Consider the following 26,316-nt stretch of genomic DNA (forward strand, 5'->3'; position numbering starts at 1 on the left):
ATATATAAAATTTATTAAAAAGACTTTTAGTTTACTTTTAATAAATAGGATTACAAATAACAAGCAAATTTTTCATTACAGAAATTTTTCCCGCAACGCCTAATGTAAATAGATGCAGTACTTTCATTATATTCATCTGAATGAAACCAGAAAATCACAATGAAAATTAATAAAAAAAGGCATACGAACTCACATATTTGCTTATTTAACAGTCAATCCATTCCTTATTTCGATAGCAAAATATTTAAATAGAGATCAGTTATTTAATAAGAATAAACATCACAAGTTAGATAAATCTGTGGTACAGCTAATGTCCTTATGATATCTACCAATTAATATTATGCTCGTTGCAGGTGGCAGCTGCAAATTTGTATTTTATATTTTTATGTCTTTCAGACAATAATAATACTGACGTATTATTAACTTAAAAAGTAAAAAAATCAAGATTTTACACTTTTTTTATTTTAGCTCCATTCAACAAACTGAATTTTTTTATACTTCATGCAAATTTACAGTATTCAATTAGTGCATACAAAACAAGTTTTCCACAAAAAGCGCAGATTTTTTTGTAATGCTTATGTTCGAGGAACATCTAATTCATTTTTTTTGGTTTTACCAAGAATTTTTTCAATTATGTGTTTTCAACCTCGTGATAATTGATATTTTTGATTCTCTCGAACAATGGCAGCTCATAGCTAAAGGGCCCAGAAAATTTGTTTCTAAATTTAAAAAATTTTAAACCAAATAGAATAGCTGGAAGCAGAATACTAATATAATTCTACAGTTATCACATTTAAAAATATGGTACACTGTTTTTAAGCACACTATGGTTAAAAACTGAATAAATAATAAAATGTTGATACAGATAATATTTTTTAGTATTATTTGATAATAACTTAATAAAATGTCCGCTTAAAAACACTATAGTCCAATGTTGCTTAATTTAAATTTCTATGTACACAGAAATAAATACATAATTAGTTTTTACTAATTGCCTTCTCTTTCGCCCTTCCAGAGTGTTTTTGGACAGATTTGGCAATCAAAGAGCCCTTACTTTACAACATCTTCAGATCACTACTGAAAAAAACAACTAAACAGCTTCTGTATTCCTTCCACGGACTCTAAACTAGATAAAGGGAACAAACAAGGAATGTTTGTACACACGAGTAAAATAAACTACCTTCCATCAGCTCACCAGGATCAGCACTGTGGAAGCGACAGTACTCTCTCTCCCTTGCGTGCATGTGCACAACAGCTAAACACCAGCTGGAACTGTGAAGCGCACAGTTCCATACAAAGATTTTTGTATCTTTTCCATAAACTGGAGGATGGCTACTAAGTTTTTTTTTGTCTTCAGTCATTTGACTGGTTTGATGATTCAGCTCTCCAAAATTCCCTATCTAGTGCTAGTCGTTTCATTTTGGTATACATCCTACATCCCTAACAATTTGTTTTACATATTCCAAACGTTGCCTGTCTACACAATTTTTTCCTTCTATTTGTCTCTCCAATATTAAAGCGACTATTCCAGGACGACTTAATATGTGGCCTCTCTTCTTTTAACTATATTTTTCCCAATGCTTCTTTATTATAACACCTCTTCATTTGTCACTTTATCCAGCCATTTGATTTTTAACATTCTCTTATAGCGCACCACATTTCAAAAGCTTCTAATCTTTTCTTCTCAGATACTCCGATCGTCCAAGTTTCACTTCCATATAAAGTGACACTCCAAACGTATACTTTCAAAAATCTTTTCCTGACATTTAAATTAATTTTTGATGTAAACAAATTATATTTCTGACTGAAGACTGACGTTTCACCGTACTGTTCAGCATTTTATGTCGCTCCTGCTTCGTCCATCTTTAGTAATTCTACTTCCCAAATAACAAAATTCTTCTACCTCCACAATCTACATTAAGCTTAAGGATTATATATTGTACAAGTATAAAGAAAAAGGACTCATTATATTAAACGTTATGATAATATCAAGTGGAAATAGGGGGTGCTGCAGTTCTACAGCACCTACATGTAAGCCTCCACTGGAACAGAGCAAAGATCACTCTTTTAAAACAAAAATAAATATCACCTCTTTGGCATACTGATAAACAACAGTATATTTGACTCTGCGAAGAAGTCCACAGGAAATGTTTTTACACCTGGCTCTAATTTATTAGTAAGCATGGCATGGGATGCAACATTCTTTAGAATGTCTAGATCATTTTTATTAGCAACTTTGTGTCTCATATTTGTTACCTTACAAACATTAGGTAATTGCACTTAATATGCATACATTAATATGCATACATTAAACACAAAGTTGATTGTTTGATTCATATGATATTCTTAGAGTATCCATACATTTAGACAATTTGAGGTTAAGAAGTTGCATCCCTTAACATAGTTGTACAATCTGCTTTTTTATCATGAATTATAGGCCAAGACAACACTAATAAAAATCCAACAAAAAGATTGTGGCCAGGATAATATCAATCAACTGTTAGTATTACAAAATAAGACTGTTAAGAAAGGCTGTTAAAATATCAACCACTTATACAGAACGGCTAACACATTTTCATAAATTTAAAATAAAAGACAGGTTTTAGTTGTGATTAAGACCTGTCTTTTTTGTAGCATATCAGGAATTGTTTAGGTGGAATTCCATTTAAGACCTGTTACAATTCTTTGAATAACTTCAGTTGGAAAATAAGTGTCCCTTGATTGCCAATTTAACTTTTACAAATAGAAAAAAGTCAGACAGGCCAAAATCTGATGAAAAAATGACTTGTTAATAATAAAACAACTCTTTCATTGCTTTTTCCATATATATCTTCACACACATCATACACCTTCATATCCAAACATATTTTCAAAACATTTTCTTGTTTTAAATCTGATCAATTGGGAGGCAAAATTTTAGCACTTTCAAGCATTTTTAATAAGTCTGTGAAATTTTACCAAAAATCACATAATAGATGATTAATTAATCATATAAGCTTAAGGTTTGTATAAAGGAATATAATATGAAATATTTATACCAAATGAAGTATGCGATGCATGTCTGGGAAAATCCCATAACCTTCAAAATTTTACCACTCCGCTAATGGTAAAACAGAACATGAAATAAATGAGAAGAAAACAAAAGGAGGTAAGTTTGTCTATTAAGTCACGACTGCAGTACAGTGTACCTATTTTTAACGTAACTCTAAAAATGTTACACGGTTGTACTTCCAATTCAGATTTAAGTTCTAACAATATAACACAAAAAATATAACAATTTCATTTTAGAAAAAATCAATTTTTGTCAAATGTTTTAAATAATAAAAATTTTCTAGTTTAGGCACTCATCTCATTATAAACAGATCTTTTTCATTTAGCAGCCAGGCCTTTCTCAATTAATACTACGAGGGTTATTTTTTTTTCAAGGTCATGAAATTAAAACCACAGTGAAAATAAAAAATTTTTTATTTGTAACAAGTACTTACATAGTTATGCTATTTCTCTACGTAGTTGCCACTCCGATTTAGACATTTGTCATAGCACGGTACCAACTTTTCAATACCCTCGTCATAGAACGGAGCTGCCTGTGTTTTCAGCCATGTTTCTACACTGGTCTGCAGCTTGATGTCTGTGCCAAAATGTTGTCCTCCTGGCCAGCATTTCATGCAAGCAAAGAGGTGAAAATCAGATGGAGCCAAGTCCAGGCTGTATGGTGGGTGATCAACATTGCCCGACGAAAACACTGCAGTTGCTTCTTTGTTACAGCTGCAGTGTGCAGACAAGCATTGTCATGGAGAAAGACAATGCCTGATAACATTCCTTTCCGCTTATTCTGAATTGTGGCTTTTTCACAAAGTTGTCTTCTAGCCAGTGAAACACTGGCTAGAAGACACTGACAACATTTTGGCACAGACATCGAGCTGCAGACCAGCGTAGAAACATGGCTGAAAACACAGGCGACTCCGTTCTATGACGAGGGTATTGGAAAGTTGGTACCACGCTATGACAAATGTCTAAATCGGGAGTGGCGACTATGTAGAGAAACAGCGTAACTATGCAAGTAATTGTTACAAATAAAAAATTTTTTATTTTCACTGTGGTTTTAATTTCATGACCTTGAAAAAAAATAACCCTCGTATTAGAGCAATATCATCTTTAAAGTTTAAACTAAGTTTATCTTTTAATGTTTATAGTTTTGTACATACATCACTTACCATATATAATCCAGTACTGCTTACAGCTTAGAACTCTTTCCATACATATACTAAACAGCAGAGATAACAACACCCTTGACTTAATTACTTTGTTATTCAAGCTTCCATTTTTGTATGCCTATTTATATGATTTGATTCTTGTAAAATTGGCACAAATCTATCTTAAAATTGGCACAAATCTATCTTAAAATTGGCACAAGTATAGGTAAAACTGAAATATTTATAGTGACATTATTGAACATCAAATGTAAAAAATCTGGTGTTGACACCACATGATGCCTCGCATGCCTATTAAACTGCATATACACATTTTTTTTAAATGAATAGTACATAAAATTTAATTTTATTAATAACTTCTGATATATTTTGCAATTTTTTTGTTGTTTAATGATTATTTATTGTAAAAATCTTTTACAAAATTTAATAATTATTAATAAAAAAAATATTTTAAAATAAAAAAAAGTAAATGAAATCTGATTTGAACAGATGTGCCTTCCCCTTGTAAGATCTCTAAATATTTCATTGATTAAAATCTTATTTGGCTATAACTATGGAACCATGAAAATAAGTTCACTTATGATATATCGTTGAAAAGCTCTCAATCAGAGTTTATTACTGCAGTTAAGAAAAAGTTCAAAATCCCCAAAAAATTGGATTTTGAGCTTTTTTGGTCCAGTCAATTGCAATCAAAAGGAGAGGTGCATAACTAGATGTTCCAAAATTTCAATATCATGTGGCTAAATGTTTTTGAGTTATGCGAGACACATATGTACATACAGATGTCATGACGAAACTAGTCAAAATGGATTCAGGAATGGTCAAAATGTATATTTCTGTTGAAATCTGAAATTTTTTGCTAAATAAAACATTTTACATCATATAAACATCGTTTGAATTGTGTAATAAACCTTTGTGAATGTAACAAAATAAACGACTTAGATGCCATATAAAATGATTTTGTAACAGTGTTTTAAAACTGATGCCATACATAACCAGTTCCAAGACTGCATGATCTGAAAAGGATATGATGTTTTAAACAACTAATATTTATGCAGATAATACTTAATTACATTTTGAATTAATTACAGAATTTTGATTTAATGTATTTTACCTTAATTTTGTCACTAAAGTACAGGGTGATTCAAAGAAAGGGGAAATTTTGAAAGTTGTGTTGGTAGCCGTGGGCGATTGGTACCACTTGATAAGTGGCGCCAGCCTCTCTAACCTAACCTGCCATTTAGTTGTCATGGATCCTTGGAATGGTGTGGAACGTTTTACAAAAACAATGACAGTGTGGAGGGAGCGCGTAGAGAATTTCGCCGTGTTCCATCACGACTGTGTTCGTGATGGAACACGACTGTGTTCCATCAGCAACATGGATATCTAATTTTGAGGAAACCGGTTTGGCAATGAAAAAGAAACTTCCAGGCCGTGAGCGAACCATCCGTACAACACAGAATGTCCAAGCTTTACAAGATGCTGTCACACGAAGTCCACATCGCTCAATCCGTCGTCTCTCAGCATCTTTACAATTGTATACTTCAAGTGTTCGAAGAATGTTAGTGAAGCACTTGCAATACCATCCGTACCAGTTGCAGATCGTCCAGGAACTGAAACCGAACGATGCAGTTGTGCGAGCGCACTTCTGTAATGTAACGCTTCAGAAGATAAATGATAACGAATAGTTTGTTCACGAATTGTGGATGTCAGACGAAGCGCATTTTTCCACCTCAGTGGATTTGTTAACGAGCAAAATTTCAGATACTGGGCGCAAGAAAATCCTACGCAGCTACATCAGCATCCGTTGCACAGCCAGAAAGTGACCGTGTGGTGTGCTGTCATCTTACGGTGTTATAGGCCCTTATTTTTTTGAGGATGACAATGGTCTTGCGATTACAGTGACGTCGGCTCGTTACTTAGCCGTGCTTGAAACTTTGTTGTGGAACAAAAAAAAAGAGATTTCCACCAATTCTTAACACAGCCTGGTTTCAACAAGATGGAGCAAGTCACATACTGCACGAATATCGATGGCAGCTGTACGCCGATTGTTTGGACAACGTGTCATTTCACGAAACGGTGACATTAGATGGCCTCCCAGATCGCCTGATTTCTCAGCTTGAGATTACTTTTTGTGGGGTCACCTTAAAAGCAAAGTGATGCACAGTAGACCTGCTACAACGAAAGAACTGAAGGCAAAGAGAAGCAATTGCGGAAATTCCAGTTGAAATGTTATATCAAACCATGAACAATTTAACGAAGAGACTTCGTGAGTGTTTACATAGAAGAGGACGTCACCTGCAAGATGTCATCTTTAAAAAATAAACTAAAATGTATGTATCCTAAAATGGCAACATTTGTACAATTACATGAAATAAAATTCATTTTCTAAAAAAAATTTTTCATTGTTATTTAATTTTTTAAATTTCCCGTTTCTTTGAATCAACCTGTACTTTCACAGGATCCTGCAACCTGTCATGACAGAAATAACTGAGTTACTGCATAATAAAAATTAAAAATAAAAATACTGAAATTATGAAAATTGCATATTAATTTATTATATGAATGCTGCTGCTATCTGTTGTAGTTTTTATGAGATTGTTCCCCTCAAAACTCTGCCTGATTGTTTATCAAATTGAAATTTTTTTTGGATTTATCTATGAAAATATTTTTGTAATTTAAATCTTATGTCATCTTTATTAATTTCTAATATTTCTAAATTTGTCTTATATCAGAAATAAAATGTTTATTGTTTATTAGACATATGCCCTATTAGACAAACCTAATTTATTATACTGTAATTTCTATAATGTGTAAGAAATCTAGTTTTAAAGGATCTATTTTTAAAATGTTTTGATAACAATTTTTTATTTTCATTATTATTTGTCTTCAGTCATTTGACTGGTTTGATGCAGCTCTCCAAGATTCCCTGTCTAGTGCTAGTTGTTTCATTTCAGTATACCCTCTACATCCTACATCCCTAACAATTTGTTTTACATATTCCAAACGTGGCCTGCCTACACAATTTTTCCCTTCTACCTGTCCTTCCAATATTATAGCGACTATTCCAGGGTGCCTTAGTATGTGGCCTATAAGTCTGTCTCTTCTTTTAACTATATTTTTCCAAATGATTTTTCTTCACCTATTTGCCGCAATACCTCTTCATTTGTCATTTTATCCATTTTTATTTTTATTATGCAGTTTAATAAAATATTTCACTCATTACTGTGATGCAGGAACCTGCAAAAGTACGTTCATGATAAAATTAAGGTAACATATGTCTTACTAAGACATATGTTACCTTAATATGTCTTTATTCTGTACTAAGTGATTTTATTTAATGAATTTAATCTACAATTTAACAGCACATCAGAATAATATGAATCTTAAAAACATTAATTTCAGCAAAATAATATATATATAATGATTCCAAATTTTTTTTCATCTTTAATCACCGTGTAGGATCACTTTAGTCAATTCATTATTAGTGTGAAGCAACTGTTTTTGTTCTCAATTTTTTCATTTAATTTTATCTTGTCTGTGAAGTCTTCTGGTGTAAGGCCAATTTCCTTCAGATCCGCTCATATTTCTCTGAACCATCTGCACCCTATCTTCCGTGTTTTTCAAGTCGAGATTGCACTGTACCAGCTGTTTCACAATCCAACCTCACAAAGTATCCAAAAAATCCTAGGTCTCCTCTTATGCACGGTATCAGTGAGGGGTTTAACTCTTTGTACACTACTTTTTTGAGCATGATCCACCACCGCTAGTCTTTCTCATAATTTTTGCTGATGCACGTTCTTTCAGTTTTCTAGAGTCTATCAGGCTTTGATTGTTCGTTCAGGTGGAAGAATGTTTCTGGTGCATATGTGGCCTCTGGTTTTATAACTGTATTGCAGTGTCTCATTTTTCTGTTTATGGACAAAGATTTTTTACTGTAAGTGTACAAGGTTAATTTTTGTGCTTTGGCTAGTTTGTTTGTTCTTGTTTGGAATGAAATTTTTTCATTTAGGTTATTAATCATTATTTTGCAAAAGTATTTAAATTGTAAAATTCAAAAGTATTTCTATTACTGACTTTACCATTTAACCTTTACTTCTTTTAATTGTATTGATTTTTGGGGCATAATTTGCAGTGGTTTGAAATTCCAATACTGTGTCTTAGCTTTGTCGATGTTTGCTAGCAGTGCGACAAATCGTCCATGAAACCAAAGCAGTTTTTTGGTCTACTTTTAATTTTGGGGGGCATTTTTTGAGCCATTCCCTTATTAACATTTCCAGAGCGCAGTTCAATAGTAGTGGTGAGAGTCCATCGCCTCGACACAGTCCTGTTTTTATCTCAAATGGTTCTGAGAGTTCGTCTCAGAATTTCACTTTTGACTTAAGTGTTTGTGAGGGTCAGTTTTATCGTGTTTATTAATTTGGGATGTAATTCGTTATTGGCTTGAGACTCATGATCTGGTCTGAACAGCTCCTCCAAAGTGTGAAACTTCCCTGGTATTCTTCTAGTTCTTTCTCAAGTTGTGAACCAATCCTGTTAAGGATGATTCTTGAAAGAATTTTGTATGTTGTGTCAAGGAGTAAGATTCCCCTGTAGTTGTTAGGTCTGTTTTGTCCACTTTTTTGTATAGTGGGTGGATGAGGGGTGTCATCCAGTGTTCTGGTAGTTCTTCTTTGATCCAGATGTTGACAAATTGCTGATGAAGTGTGATTTTTGTTGGTCTTCCTGAATGTTTCCAGATCTCTATAAAGGTCTTATCTTCTCCTGATGCTTTGTTAATTCTTCATCTCACCTAGTTCTCAGTAGACTTCTTTTATTGTGGGAAGGTTGATATTTTCCAGTGGTGTTGGCGTCTAAGTTTAGGAATTCAGTCAGTTCTTCACAACTTAGGAGTTTGTTGGCTTGGATTTCTGCATTGTGTTTATTGTTACGGGCCACATTAAGGTTTTCATCCTTCATTAGTAGTTTTGGGGTTTGTATTTTTGTTTGTTTTTTGGAGGTTTTGTGGTAGTCTCTCAACTGGGTTTTGTGGAATTCTTCTATTGTTTTCAGCGTGTCTTTATGGTGGTGTTTTCTTAGGGTTCAGGTGGTTTCTTTGTTTTACTAGATTTTGGAAGGATGTTTCTAATTTTTGGGATCGGTGTAATACCTATGCTTGATGTCTCTTCTCCAATGTTTTGTCATATTCGCTGTTCCACAATTGATGCTTTTTATGAGGCCAATTTTTACTGGGGCCAATTCTGCGATTTGTTTAAAATTACTGATTAGGTCGTCCAAGTTTATTTGCAACTGTTATTTTTTTCGGTTGATTTTTGGTAATTTATATTCTTGAATAGTTGGGTAGGGCTGTTTTTCTTTTAGTTTTACGGGCTTGGTTTTGTTTCGGGAGTGAATTTAATTTTAATTTTGACTATGTAAGTAGTGATCTGAGCCTGTGTTCTCAGAGTGACATTTACATGATAGATCTCTTTACATGGTGGTGTTTGTCCATGAAGACACAACCTAGTTGCTATTCTCCTTTAGTGTAGTTTAGAATTAAAAAGCACTTTAGCTGTTATATTAAGTTTCTTAAATTTTTTTTATAATCTAATAGTATAGATTTCTAATTCTGTTCAGTAAAAACAAAATATCAATCATTGCGAGTGAAATTATCACATTGGTGTTATTTATCCACAAAAATGCAATTCTGTAACATTTAATATTTAGTTCAACGATGTCAAAATCTACTGTATTAATTCCATCACAACGAGGTTGATTCAGATTTAATGCAATAGCAATGTGCCACACTATGGTCGCACTTGAAGATGATTGAAGGGAATTTAATATAATAAATGTTAAACTCAACATATATAAAAAAGTTACTTGTATATTAATAAATTTATTTAACAAAATGAAACTAATTCTAATGTTACAGTGTTTTTAATTAAATAATACATGCTTTCCAAATTTAGTTTGTAGCTGGGCTAACATTCTATCTCCTTTTAGAATTTTTATAATGCACATTAGAAGGCTTGAAGCTAACAGTTTTCAAGTAGTGCACAGGTTTAATTAATACCTAAATAAACATGATTTATTTTAAAAATATGCACCAACATTACATTTTTAGTGATAAGAAACAAAAAAATATCGAAGCAAAAACATATAAAAAAGATTTGTTTATCTAGGCATTAACTTCAAACAATTATCAATTTCTCAATACAGATGTTAACCTTCCAGCTCTCCTGATTCGTAAGCATTTCTATAAGATTTATCATCCTTACGCTCAGGATCCAGACGAATCATGTCATCAATACGTAAAATGGTTATGGCAGCCTCTGTAGCAAACTTTAGCGACTTTATTTTAGACAATGCTGGCTCCAATACTCCAACTTTTTTGTTGTCTTTAACAACTCCTTCGTATAAATCAAGACCAACCCTGCAACAAAAATTTTACAGCTATTTAAATAACTAAAATGTACTCTGGTCACAAATCACAAATATATTTGTTACCCACAACAAATTTCAAAAGTGTGAAATTATTTTAAAACCGCCTTAAGTAAATAATGATGGGCAGTTAATCTGAATCACTAAATTTTAAAATAAATAATTTGCATTAGAGAAATAACTATTATACAACATATTCAAAAAGTTAACTATACAACTATACAAACAATTATATATGACAAATTGTATTCAGCGGGCTGTAGTTTGCTTCTGCAAGCCAGTCAGGTTGATGATCTTGAGACAAGAATGTGTTTCTGGTTCTTTGCTGTTCATTGGGTGTTCATTATTAAGGCCGTGTTCATTATTGTTTGTTTATTCTCAGAATAATGTTAACTTTAGTACAGTGAATCCTTGAATACATATACTGAGAGCTAAGTAAACAGACAACGTGAGACAAATTTTCCGTTCACAAGATTTCCAGATTCACCGGTTCTTAATCAACATAATGTAAGTGATAACTGACAAATTTAGGGAAATTGGATTGGTAAAGGAGCTTGTGTCTATACAATGTATTCCCAACAAGTTCATGGAGAAGTTGGATCCGATAGAAAAACAATGGTATTGAAACTGTACACGACATAGTTTCATAAGAAGCTCAGTCTTATCCCAAATAAAGTTTAAAAGTTATCAGACCTCAGACTGTGGAAAACAAATTCAACGGCTACAATGGTTTAATTTACCAGTTCACAGGAGAGCTAAACGAGGATAAAATTAATAATGCTTGGATTCAATGAGACTGAGATAATATATACAAACATGGAATGCTTGTCCATGCAGTTACTGCAAGAGGTTTTTGGAGATAGAATCATTTGTAAGGGATTGTGGCCACCTCATTATCTGGACTGAAGCTCACTAGATTTTTATTTCTGGGGTTATGCAAAAAGTAATGCTAATCAAGAAAACCCCCCACAGCCTTCAAGAAGTTAAATGCAAGCAGATATATCTGAATGTTCACAGGGACCATGTCTAACAACTACTGTATAGTAGATCGATGTTACATACTATTACTGCTGCATGACAGGTGTTACGAACCGTTACCATTAAAACACAGTGCACCAGGAAGATAATCATAAACCTTTACCTACTTTCAAAAGTAAATTTATTTTTCTAGGCATTCTTAAGTGGTTTCTTAAGAATGACTAAAGAATTGTCTTTTCAAATTTCTTGAATAACATCAATAAACAACCTTCCAGATAATGTAATACAGGCAATGTACAGACAGAATTTTCAGTTTTTCACAGTTTTAAAAACAATATAGTCTAGGAATAAATCTCTACATAAAAATAGGAAATACATATATGGACACAGAAACAAGACTACAGCTGATCAAATGATTCATATTCATGGTCTTGACTCAGCTGAGCAGTAATTTAACTATGAATGTAACCATAACAGGGTTACAAAAAACGTCAACACCAGAAGAACTTTTACCTCCAGAGATGGCTGGACAGCAATCGCAGGGAACTGAGATACAAGTTGACTCAGTTCAAAGCGTGGGCATTGAAACCCCTCTGTTGAGTATGATTGCAGAAAGAGATGACACTGATGTTCAAATGTGACCAATTCCTGCAGCACAGGGAGCATGCCTGAGAGAATTTGGCATGCCATCATGGGCACTAGCTGCAAAACAAATCAGTGTGGCATGCGAATATCAAGAATATTGGTAACAATTGTAGAAGACAGCGGAAAAGGTTTAGGGATGAATATGCCCTGATTTTCCCTTGGAGCAGTGTTTGTAGTTAAAGCAGGTCTGGCCCCAAGGAGACATAACAGAAAAATCCTAATTGCACACAAAATTTTCCAGTATCTATCCTATGTGGTTTTCTTAACCGTTTCATTAGCAAGTTATCTGCATGTTGAGGTTTTGCAGAAATCATAATTTTCATATTAATTAAATAAATAATACATTATTTTTCTTGCTATTCAGTAATTACTTAAATAAAACTTTCAACAAAGTAGAAATTTCCTAATACTTTAGCAAATGAAAATAATATCTTTAAATAACAAGCTACCTTTAAATGATCACAGTATATATATATATATGAATACCAATATTTACATAAATGTACAAACCAAACTGAACCAAATGACATGAAACTACAAACTTATACTGATCAAAAGATAAGATTACACCAGTGTTAAATGAAGCAACTGTTGCTATTAACACAGCAAATAAACTTTATTTTTCATCCTACAATATAATCTTCAAAATTTTCTTTGTAAAAAGGCATAAAATTTCTTAGCATCAGAAACTATATTATGAATAAAAATTGGCTATTCAGATGAATTACACCATCTGTTCTGTTACTATTAATCAAGTGCTGGAAGAGTCTATAATTTTTTCATTAGCCATGAAAAACGAGGCAGATACTTCCTATTGCCACACGGCCAACACTTTTAGGGCCAATTTTTCAGCACCTGTCTGCTTACTGATAATTAATGGTAATATATAAAAATTATTACTTGCAAGCCCACAATTTTCTGGTATTTTAAATTATCTTGTCAAAAAACCCATTTTTACAAAAGATAGCTGGATACACACATTTCTCTCTCTCCTAGACTGTCAATATTTATCCACCTTTAAATTTCCAGACATAATCTCACCTTTACCCTATTTTTCAGCATTACATTCCTCCGGGCGAGTTGTAATAGTTAGTTTGCTTTTCTCTAAGTAGGGACTTAGTATAAAAAATGTAAAATTTAATTTTTCTTTTCAAGAAAACCACTACACATTCAGCCGAAGTTATATATTTTATTATTCACAATTTTTGAGAAATCACATGTAATACCTAAACCTCCAGAATTCTAAATTATGAAAACAGTAAAAACTTCAGTTATATTTACTGCCTGCCTGTTCTATAAGTAAATTATGCAGTACAGTAGTTATCATCATCTTCCAAAGATTTCTTGTTTTTTAAAAAAAAAATTTCTATTCTTTCAGAAAAAGTCTTATGGAAAATATGTAAATATGTTTATTTTAATTCAAAAGTGATATTTCTTTTTTTAATTTTTTTACTTACCTTAATATTAGAGTATGGCAGATATGTATTATTTTGTTTCCAATTCCAAACTTTCATTTTCATCCACAACAAAAAAATACTTTCATTCACACATTTGTTAATTTCAACGTCCTAATTGTCATTCGTAAGAAACTGTAAAATTCAACAATTTTTTTTTTTCAAGGATCAGGCCTATCTTCAACTACACTAAAACTAACCACTTTCAGACTATATGAATCGAATATAGGCATGTAAACAAAGAATTTAACAAACTTTTGAAATAATAAAAAGAAAATTTCAAAAATTTAATAACAGAGCATTAACAACAATAAAGTAAAAATAGTTGTAATTAGGAAGTATTTAGAGAAACTGCTTTCTTTTAAAATTACAATATATTAATACTACCGTTTACTAGTCTTTCCTGACATTTCCTAGTCTTTCTCTTTGAAGTAGATCAATGGCAAGAGAAAAATAGAAAACATACCATTGGTACATGTTTAATCCAGTATTGAAGTTTGGTAAATTTGTAATACTCGAAAGATTAACATGGATTCTAATCCAAAGCTTTGCTTTCATCTTTTCAAAACCAGCCTATAACAGTTGTCAAATTAAACAACTGGATACATATCATACAATTAAATATTGAAAGGAAACCAAAGAGAATGTAGAAAAATAAAAAAAAAAGCACCTAATACATACCATTTTAGATGAGCATGTTCTTTCTTTGTCTGACTTGAATTATGGTATGCACGCAGTTTAGCGACAAGATCCGTAGCATCTTGGGCTGCATTAACTGCTAACGTCTTTGGTATAACCAACAAAGATCGAGCAAATTCTGCAATTGCCAGCTGTTCCCTGGAGCTCTGTAAAAGTTGTAACAAACATCCTCATTAAAGCAATATATTACAATAACAACAGTTTAGAAACTTAATTTACGTAGATAATTTTATCTTATACTATAATTTTGGCATATTTATAGATGATAGGAGAGGAATAATCTGGAGAAGTGACTGGTGTGATAATTATGGTACAAGACGCGGTTCAAACAACACATTGGATCGGTTTAAAAAAATTCAAATAAGCCCAATCTCAAAGGAAAATCCTGGCAACCTGAATTCTGGAACCCAAAGGTGACCTTTTGATTGAAAGGGCCGATGAGTTATAAATAACGACTGGCAATACCGAATGGTTCACACATGAGCAGTAGCTTTTCAGTGGTCTGTTGGGCATGTAACCACCACGTTGCCGTCAGCCTTGCTGTTTGCCTTTGCAAGACAGTATGTTAAGATTAGTGCGTCAATAACAAATTCTGCAGGTTGTTAAGTTCAATAAGCGATTAGATTTCTAAACACAACAGAACATAATGCTGCTGAAATTCACCATTAATTTTGCAAAACAAGGGTCTACCACAATGACTGAAGGAAAGGAAAAAAAAAAATGGTGCATCAGTTTTGGGAGAGCAGTTCAAATCTACACGACAAACAGAGAAGTAGCCAGACTAGTGTTCGGCCACTTCACTGATGTTTCCTAGTGTCCAGACTGATGACCTCATTAATGCATGAATGCAAACGTAAGAGAAAATTGTCACTTTACAATCTTTTCCTAAGTTTCAAAGAATCATAACTGACGCTTTAGGATATTGTAAACTGTGTGCCCGATGTGCTCACAAAAATCACAAAATGACATCTGTAATGTTTTGCTTGACTACTTTAACCGCAAAGCAAATTTTTCCCCATTTCAAACAAGCCTAATCTCAAAGGAAAATCATGGCAATCTGCATTCTAGAACCCAAAGGTGTCCTTTTGATTGATTTCAAGAAACCTGGAACAACTATTCATCAAAAATCTACTGTAAAACACTTTCTAAACTGCATCTTACCGTTCAAAACCGACAATTGGAAATGCTGAGATCAGGAATTATTCACGATAATGCACATCAACATATGGCTACATGCACAACAGAAACAATTCAGATGGAAAAATTTTTATAATCCCCTTACAGTCCTGATCTTGCACCCAGCGATCTATTCCTACACCTCAAGAACTAGATTGCACCTCAATAATTTGAAGAAAGTGAAGAGTTGAAAATTTCTGTATCAAAGTGGCTATAATCCCACAGGTTGGACGACTCTAATGCAGTGGTTTGAAGAAGCTTGTTTCACGATATCAAAAGTTTTTGGAACAAAATGATGATTACGTAGAAAAATAAAGTAAATATTTAAATATATGAAACCATTAATAAATTTTTCAGTTTGTTACCAATCAGCCCTTACTATTAAACCATGCTGCATACTACATCATAGAATGGCACGGATACTAGCTCTTCACTATGACTCATTCCACTTACAAAAAATAAATTTATCTGAGTAATATGATTTAATTAATAGCCTTTATTAATGACACTGTAATTGATATAGTCATTTCAATCATTATTTTTATATTTCAGATCAAAGAAATCTGGCTTTCACAAGAATTTGGTCTTTTGTTTTGCTTCTACATTTTCTGATACAAACAGGTATTGTTTTATGTGCATAGTTTTTATAAAAATGTTTTGTAGTTCTATAAATCATTCTAACAATTTGTTATGTGTGAGGTGAGTTAACTTTAAAATTGCAAAGAATATGTCTACTTCCGTTAAAAAACCACACATCTATTTCGGGTATAAAAATAGGAGATCAGTACAAGTCTTGGATTGCTCATATCTGCTTTAATTCTTGTGTATCTACTAAGCAACTGGCTAAGTGGGAAGCTAAAACATATTCCTTTTGCTATTCCTGTGGTATAGAGAGATCCTTTGGACCACTCAACAGACTGTTTCACAAAAATCAAAGGTATTACAAATTCAGAAATCTGCTGTATGTTCTAATCTTCCTTCAGTCGTACGACCTATTCCACACAGCGGGTCCAGCTCGCCAGACACATGGAGTTTAGAAGAAAATGATGAAGGCTATAATGATGTGGAAGATAATGAAAAAGAGAATCCAGATTACTTAGGTGAAAGCAATGAACCTCACAAAATTACTCAAGCAAAGCTAGTAAGCTTTGTAGATCTGGCTCATGATTTTAATTTGTCTAAAACGCAGTAGAGTTACTGGCTTCAAGTTTAAAATACCGGAACCTCTTTGAAAGTGGCAATCAAAAAGTGTTTCTTGCAAGATAGCAACAAGAATTTCAACATCTATTTTCTACCTACAAGATAAATAATACTGCAATAATAAATGACGATGAACACTGTACAGGACATTCCAGAGGCTGAGTACAAGAGAAATCTAAAGAAAACGAGATATTAGCTAAGATAATCTAAAATCTATAACTACACAAAAAAAAATTCCACTATAATTCCTTAAAAAAATTCAAGTTTTCTTTAAATCATCTTAATAAAAACACTGACTTCCATTCAATTTGGTTTACAGATTTTTTAATCTATACAAAAAAATACTACAAGGCTCCTCTTTTTTAGACCGGTGTACTATCTTCGTTGCAGGAACACAGGCGATTGGTTTTTCACAAATAAAGTTCAGTTTTGATATTCAAATTGTTTACAACTTGATTTTTTATTTTTCCAATTGTCATTATTACTATCTCTTTTAACATACAAACTACTACCTGCTACTAATATTTAATTGTACTCCATACGTTGAAGAAGTTTATATTTTTCTGTTTGGATAACTCTATAATACACAATAACTACTCACTAAAAGAATATATGCCCGGATCTGGCACGGGTGCCATACAGAACATAAAACTGTTGGATCAGCTGTTTGTTATGCAACAACCGTGCCTTGTTTGGAATATATAATGATATAGATATCTGATCTGTTTCAATAACAAAAAACAAACAACTTAATTTTTTAAATTGAAAAAAAAAACCAGTACAACATTAACACTTCAAAATTAAATTCTTAAGTCTGGATAAAATAACGAAACATACATTTTTTAATAAAACTTCCATTGCAAGAAAGCTGGCAATGACCTTGCGCAACATAAAGAAATGGTTTTCTCCTTGTGAACTATTGTAGTTGTAAATATTATACGAATTTGTCACTTTATTTCTTTTTTCTGTTTAGCCTCTGGAACCACTGTAAAGTATCACTTCAGAGGATGAATGATAATGATATGTATGAATATAAATGAAGTGTAATCTTGTACAGTCTCAGGTCAACCGTTCCTGCCGGCCTCCGTGGCGCGAGTGGTAGCGTCTCGGCCTTTCACCCGGAGGTCCTGGGTTCGAATCCCGGTCAGGCATGGCATTTTTCACAGACGCTACAAAAACATTCATCTCATCCTCTGCGGAATGAATTGCTTGAGTGCGGACCCGGAGGTAAAACAAAAAAAAAAAAAAAAGGTCAACCGTTCCTGACATGTGTGATTAATTGAAACCCGACCACCAAAGAACACTGGTGTATTGACGATCTAGAATTCAAATCTATATAAAAGTGCCTTTACTAGTATTTGAACCTTAGAGCTCTCAACTTCGAAATCAGCTGATCTGCTATGACAAGTTCACCATTAGACCGACCCTTCACACACTCCTCATTTTCTATTGTTTTTTTTTTTAAATTGTGAAATTGGAATTTTTTACCCATTATAATGTCAAACATATTATGTTAATATAGCTAAAACAATACCAATCTACAAGGTTTGGCAATCAGTAATTAAGCAAAGCAAGAACTGACCAGCAATACTATTCCATCAGAATCATAAAATTAACTCAACTTTTAAAACATTGTAAAATTCAGTTGAATATTATTTTTTAAGAGTGGGTGTATAGAATTAAAAAAATGCTGTTGTACTTATTAAACTTATAATAACTTAACTGTTAAACTTAATAAACTTTAACTGTTGTTAAACTTATAATTTTTATTTGACAGTAAATGGATTTTTTTCATAGACAAAAGTTGTGAAACAGGAAATCCACAGCGTATTTTAAGTTCAGTAGGTAGATCCACAAAAATTTCTACAAGTTACAAGAATTATATTTTTAGACACCTCTACTTTTAACAGACCATTTAAGTCAAAAGTAGACTCTTTATTGTAACAATCATAATTATCATGAAATGACTGAAAATTACTGACACTTCTTCACTTTTGTTATCTCATACAAGTTTACCTTTTTTTCTCAATTATATAAAAAAGCGGAAATATAAGGTCGATGAATGTAAAGAACAGAATAAGTGATTACTTGCATGCTTCCTTCACACCAAAACATATTATATTTAAAATAGAAACAAAATATTTAAAACAAAACAAAACGTACAAGTGAAGTGGCAAAATTTTCCAGGTATATAGAAAGTGCAGCTTCAACACAACCACCACCGGCAACAACATGTTTGGATTCCAAGACTCGCTTAACTACTGACAGTGCATCGTGAACGGAACGTTCCATTTCATCACAGTAGAAGTCATTTGGACCTCGAAGGATGATTGAACTGGCTGTACGAGCTTTAGGACTGTAACAGATCAATAACAAAAACTTGACCAAGCAACAAATTCTTAACATGTCATTTATATATATAAATTTAACACACAAAATTATTTTAACTTTCATAATCTAAATCCGATTCATTGTACTTAATGTTTTATGCTCTAAAGAACCTGAAAATCCTTCTTTCAGAATCAAATTCACGTAAATAGTAAAGATAGATACTAAATAATGGAAATAGATCAGTTTTCATGATATGTACACATTTTCATAATACAGGACCTAAATTAAGTTTGCCTGCAGTGAAGCTGTTGTTCTAGCTGCTCTACTGCTATAAAGCAACTATATCTGTAATGTACAACTCCCTAATTCTGATCCACACTATGTGAGAGAGTCAACTACATTTCAATTTAAACATAATAATTTTAATGAACTGTTATAAAACACATTAATCTAATTGTAATCATTAACACGTTTATTGCTCCCGCAATTTTTCACTAGATCCAAGATGCGAGAATGATATTTTTCTCCCACAGTCCTTAAATCGGTTAACTATTCATTACTATAGCATTCATTTCACTTATTTTTTGGTAAAAATACAAAACTAACTCTTGGGACCTATTGGTTCAACTGGCACCTGTAATGAAATTACAATCATCGGGGCCAGTGGGATCAAACGGTTACACTATCTCTTTTTTAAATTTTTGTTAAAATTTATTCCAAAAAATTATCATTACATTGTTGAACAATCAAATTTTCTTTAATATATATATTAAGATAAGAAATCAACATTTTAATATCATATGAGAAGTAAATATAATAGTAAAAGTAATAATAAAACATAAATTATAATAGTATAAGTAAAATCTTATTTCAAGTATGTAACTGTAATAATAAACCACATTACGTAAAACTTAAAAAAACTACTTTCTATACCAAAATTATCAGAAAAGCAGCAGTCATTTTCAAATAAAATACAGCAATAAATTCACATAGGCTGTAAAAATTAATCAATACGAAAATGCAAATATAAAAAATAAAAACACAAATACAAAATATTTATCTGTGATATTCATCAAAGCACTCAACACAAGATCCTGGTTTATCACCACACTTTTCACAAAAATATAAGGAATTTCTCCTTTCCCTTCTTGTAGCACAATCTGCATCTTTTACCAGCTAATCTTTGTCCTTTTCCTTTCTCATTAACTAATTCTGAGAATTTCTTTAGCCTACGGATTTTAATTATCAGTGTCCTTGATGGTAACAAAGCATTAATTACAGAAAGTCAAAAATCATAAAGCGGTAACTTTTGCCGGCCACTATAGAAGTTGTATAATTTATGGGAATTTACAATTATAAGTTGTAAAACATATTCTATAATGGCTTCGGTATTTTTTTTCTTTGCCTCTTATGTTTGTCGTCACTTGCATTTCATTTTGAAATTAATTTGTAATATATAAAACTTCTCTTTTACCCTTCCACTTACCAATATGTATTTCATCTTTTACCAATATGTATAAATAGATATTTTCATATTTGGCCCACCACAGCGTATACGACAGTCTTTTCAAAACACCATACCTCGTTACTGAACCCTGTATAACTAATTTAAATCGATTTATAAACTAAATTGCTTACAAATTTTACACGGATTTTACAATTTTTATATTAATATTTCACACTCTTTTTAAGATCTTTATTTAAACAGAGTATTGTAAAAGAGTTACAATAAAAATTAGATAACAGATTCTATGAAAATTTTATAATCTCAGGAATAATAAATTGCCTATGCATAAGAAATTGAATGTTCCAATTATTTTATCCTGAAAACTTTAAAAAAAATTTAATTCATTCAAATATCACTATATAATTAACTTACCCTTTAACAAGAATTAATTCATCATCGCACACCTGCTCTTGTACTACTTCTGCAGCCTCTCCAAGATTACTAGCATCAAAACTCTCTTCACCTAAAAAATATACAATACATAATGAAACTTCTTTTTTTCATTTTAGCCTCCAGGACTACCATGAAATATTGATACAGAGGATGAGATGAAGTAGAAATTAAAAAATTTTTGTCGCATGTGAAAATGGCATGCCTAACTGGGATTCAAACCAGGGACCTACGGATGAAAGGCCAACATGCTACCACTCGCGCCATGGAGGCCAGCATATAATGAAACCTTACCTAACGTACAACAAAAGCATACTTGTTATCTTAATACAAATACAAACTATAGATACATATCTCTCGCTCTCTCTCTCTCTCTCTTTCACAAATACATTTCGTAATTATATAAAATGGTATTATTGATTAAAAGAATAATTTGTAATATTAATTAATGATTATTAGTTAATTATCAATTAAAAATTATAATTAATTATTAGACTAATATTAATTAATCCTAATTATTTTGATACTTTATTACAGAAAATACCTGACACATGAACCCTTCATGGTTTAACACGATAACAGCCAAAATTAGGAATAAAGTTTAATCTTGAACAAAGTTACACATTAGAATTAATCTCTTTCCCCTTTTGCCATTGGACCAACAATATGAATCCCTAAATTTCTCGTTGGATAAACTACAGCAAAGCTGACAATCTAAAATTTCAAAATTATATTTCTGAAGTGCCCAGATGGAATGTAAAGGGGACTCTGTAACAACGGTATAATTTTTCTTTTATTTTTAAGCCGTAACCAAAACGCTTTGTAGTTTTCTTCACTGACTTGCCTTTATGCAATATCTCTAATCTCTAATCGGCTTATTTTTATCTTATCACTTCTTTCTTTCCTCTTAGAACACAATCTTTTACACATTTCTCGCTCAGAATTATACAACACACGAGAAAGTTAAACCTATATACAGTTATGCCAACACACAAAATAAAGAAAAAACAATAAGATGTAAACACAAGACAGATTAAACATAAAATTCTGAATGGATGCCAAAAAGTAAGATACTGCCACTTTGAAAGTTATAATGTAAACCGTAAAAATGGTTAACATTTCGGGAATGTAATTTAAGTATATAACAGAAAATTATATAATAGTAAAGTTACAATTTTCCAACAAATCGTGAAATAGCCCATCATAATACAATGAAAAGCAATGAATACTGCTGTATACACGGTTTTAAATCTAACATGTTAATTTTATAAATAAATAAATCTTTTATTCCAATCAGAATGATACATACATTTTTTAGATCACTTCATTATAAGATAAAAAAACAATGTGATTGAGGTCCAAATTAATTATTTAAAATAATATTAAGGTAAAAATAAAATAGAAAGAATTATCACAAAATAATTCACAATTCAAAATTAATTGAATATTATTTATGCACATACTGAATGTAATGCAGAATGCTCAGTTTCTTTACCAGTTTAATTATTATTTAAAAATTCATCGATAGAGTAATATTGTTTCTGTAAAGAAAAATTTTTTAAATTGTATTCTAAATAAATCGGTAGAAAAAAGTTTTTAAATAGTTCATTATTACTTCCTTGTACAAAGTAAAGGAAGTATTGTGATCGTAAAAAATCTCAGTTTACAGTTCAATGGAAATATCCATTTTGACTAGTTTTGGCATGACATCTGTACGTAGATACAAATGTAAGTATGTATGAATCTCATATAATTAAAAAATGAATAGCTATAGGATGTTGAAATTCTGAATTTAGGCCTGTTGCAACATCTAGTTGTGCACCTCCCCTATTGATTGCAATAGACTGGACCAAAAGAGTCCAAAAAAAAGCTGAAAATCCAAAAAATTTAAAACAATATATCATATAAGTGGTACTTATTTTCATCGGTTCAAGTTATAGCCAAATAAAATTGTAATTAATAAAATATTTGGATCTTACAAGACGAAGGCACATCAGCAAACAATTTTTAACAATAATAATTCAATAATAACAATAAAAAAAGATAAAAAAACATAAGTTATCGGTGAAAAAATTTTATGTTATTTTCATTTTAATTAGGAAAAACAAGAGTTAAAAAAAAAATATGTATATGAAGTCGGATTCGAATCGATATGTGCATGGATACAGATCTGACATATTCTCACTAACATTACATAACTACTTGAGCGATGTGAAACAAAATTAATACATAAACTAATATAAAATGCTGATACGGACACCACAAAAAGATGCAATGAAATGCGGTTTCCACCACATCCCAACCCCATAGAGGGAAGACACCCACCCTGTGACGTTACCGGTTGCCACACCACTCCCTCTGCTCCGAGCCCTGTGGGGTTTTACCGGAGATCGTCTTTAGACCCTCTAACTGATTACATCTCACAGTCATCAGCCAGGCCTTGGTTGGGATGCCACCGATGCAGACATTTGCATCAGTAAAATACATTCCAAATTTTGGCCTCAAACTAAGCCAAAACAGACATCTTCACATCCAACCTAACACGATTCCCTCAAACTAATCGACCAAAACCGCACAAGTACAAACCCCACGCCTAGTCCAGATTTAACAGCGCTGTTTCAGACTATGAATGCCTCAGAAAACGAACAAGTTGAAAGTTAAATCGGTGCTACACTTATACCAATCAAAATTCTGTTTTATGCAACATAGAAATTCAGACCTACACCCAAATAATTCGACCGATTTAGGTCACCTAACAAGGGGAATGTAACCTCATTCCGGTCCGTGCAGGAGCCAGGCACAAACCCCATACCCCCACCCGATCCCATCATGGAGTCTCGCAAGGCATTACTAAGTCACAATCAGGACCGCCACCGGCAGAAAATAGCCACACCCCCGGCCACATGTGCTACCCACCTCAGCAGCACAGCCACCCAAACCGACGGGAGCCCCAAATTGAATCGTAAGCAACACCGACATAACCGTGGCACTATGTCAGTGCACCTACCTCCAACCAATCTGATGACTAGGCTGGAACCCTAGCCACCCAGGATCCTACCACGACCAAATACCTCGATTAAACTCCCTCTGCAGACCTACACATCTAAGGGCGCGAAGAAAACCAGCCATTATAGACCGCTCCTAGCAGATCATCCAGTTAATACGGAGATCCAGAAAGGAATGTATTCTGTCAAGTTTTGTGGTTTCCACCGCAATGCAATTGTGTAACTGTCCACCTTATTAAAAAATTGCAGGATCGTATCTCACATTCAAATGAAACAAGTTGAAATGAAGCGCAGCAAAAAATGTGTATATGAATTTAATAGGTGTACAAGGAAATCATGTGGTGCCATCAGATTTAAAAAAAAAAAAAAACGGCAATGGAAGCATAATAAGGCTCTTTCTCATAAGCAAAGTATTGAGTTAAACGGACCTCTTAATAGAGGTACATATTATTTTTTTAGAATAAATACAAAATTTGTTCTGGTAAACCAGAGATAACTCTAACAGGACGAAACATGAGGAAAAGAAAAAATGGGCAGTAGTAATTGAATTATTTACCATTAATACATTCCTTACATTTTTTATTTTACGATTAACTAGAAAGAAAGAAAATTTTTCCCCCAGAAAATTAAATTAAAAGCTTAGAAAGAAGAAAGAAAATCAGAACAAACAGTTGGCACGACTATCTAAAACGTATGAGTAAAAGAAGTAAATAACAATACACAATTTATGTATTGATCAAATTACATCAGCGTTACAATAAACTAATAATTAATATCATTAGCATTAACTCTGTTCTAATAAATTCTGAATACTTACTTTTGGCCTACTGAAACATAATAATAAACATAAAATATACTATGATGCTTCAGCTAAATGTTTTTTACAATGAAATCTAAACCAGAAATGTTTTCGTGATAGATACTTTATTGTTTTTATTAAAACGTGTCTATTACGTAAAATACATAAACCAAATCAAACCAATTTTTTTAGATTTGTTCACAAAAAAACCTTGCAAGCCAGATAATTCCTTCATAGAAATGACAATTCATCACATTTTCATAAATGAGGGCTAATGTTAGCAACATCAGGGTCACAAATATTAAATTAACATTAGAGTAAGTTAATTAAAACTAAATTACCTTATTTATTATCTTTTTATTAAAATTACTGAGCTTATGGCAGCAAATTCCTGAACAATTTATAATATTTAAATTTAAAATTTAATCTTTTACTCTCTATTGAAAGATAAGTTTATAATTTTATCCTTTGAATTAGCTTAGGTATTAGTATGCTCATATTTCAGGGAGTATGATGTGTTAATTTAAACAATAATACTTCTTTTCGAGTAAAAAAACGCGGTTTACAAACAAAACTTAATAAAAAAATTTAAAAAATACCTGCAACCATAAAATATCACAAAGAGATTTGGTTTGTTACACATTCTAAAAATACTACTACACTGCATTCCCGCCAAGATGCTTAATAAACATATGTGATGAAATCTCAAGGCGATGAAAAGATATTTTCATACAACAGATTTAAAAACAATCAATAAACATGGTACTTCAGCGCACCCTTTAAAATATCCAGCGCAATGACAGGAAAAGTGATCAAAAGACAGAAAAACTGACCATTCCATACCTTCTTTAAGTGGATTTACGTCATACACCACCCACTAAGTTTTAACTGCAATGCTACTTGCCTTACCTTCTTACACCTTGCCAACCCACCTTTTCAGGTAATACCATACTCGGTGACTGAACGGGGTTTGACAATGATAAACCATAAAATTACCCTACCGCTACTTGTGCATCCATGAACAGAGTAACAAATTTAAGTGCTGCAAACTCATCGGTCCTGCAATCAAGTCTAGCACACGATCGACATGTTCACGCAATGCACTCCAATGGACACTCGAATGATCTTCTTACATTCAGTGTAGCTTCACCTATACCGATGAATGAATGGTTGGAGACAGACATGATCGACGGGTTTATTTCAATCCTATCAAGGGTAGTCACCGGCCTCCAGCTGACTCGCTACATAAAAGCAAAGCTGCTCTGTTAAGTTTATCCAGCCTGAGGCCACCTGCTACACGACAAGTAAGCTCAGGTCTAATTTGATTATAACTTAATGCGACATTACAATCGCCTTTGTTGATTGTAGCGGTTGAAGTTAGGTTGAAATAAAACCTTGATATATCAAAATTTTCCCTGGTTTACAGGTACAACTTCCTTCCTTCCCTTAAATAAAGGCTACCGCTTTAGATTCCATTATTCCGTAACTCGTTACACTA

General features: G+C 32.4%; 1 protein-coding gene across 1 annotated transcript in view; it reads right to left on the bottom strand.

Moving 5' to 3' along the window:
- Positions 1-10,059: 10,059 nt before the first annotated feature.
- Positions 10,060-26,316, bottom strand: part of CCT1 (chaperonin containing TCP1 subunit 1) — a 57,079-nt gene continuing 40,822 nt past the window's right edge. Inside the window, exons 10-13 of the mRNA XM_075353948.1 lie at positions 20,997-21,087; positions 18,950-19,142; positions 14,393-14,556; positions 10,060-10,626 (exon numbers count right to left, since the gene is read on the bottom strand). Coding sequence (XP_075210063.1) covers positions 10,416-10,626; positions 14,393-14,556; positions 18,950-19,142; positions 20,997-21,087 — 659 coding nt within the window. The 3' untranslated portion in view covers positions 10,060-10,415. The remainder of the gene's footprint in view (positions 10,627-14,392; positions 14,557-18,949; positions 19,143-20,996; positions 21,088-26,316) is intronic.

This window comes from Lycorma delicatula, chromosome 1, assembly GCF_047948215.1.
Source record: "Lycorma delicatula isolate Av1 chromosome 1, ASM4794821v1, whole genome shotgun sequence".
Taxonomy (NCBI): Eukaryota; Metazoa; Arthropoda; class Insecta; order Hemiptera; family Fulgoridae; genus Lycorma; species Lycorma delicatula.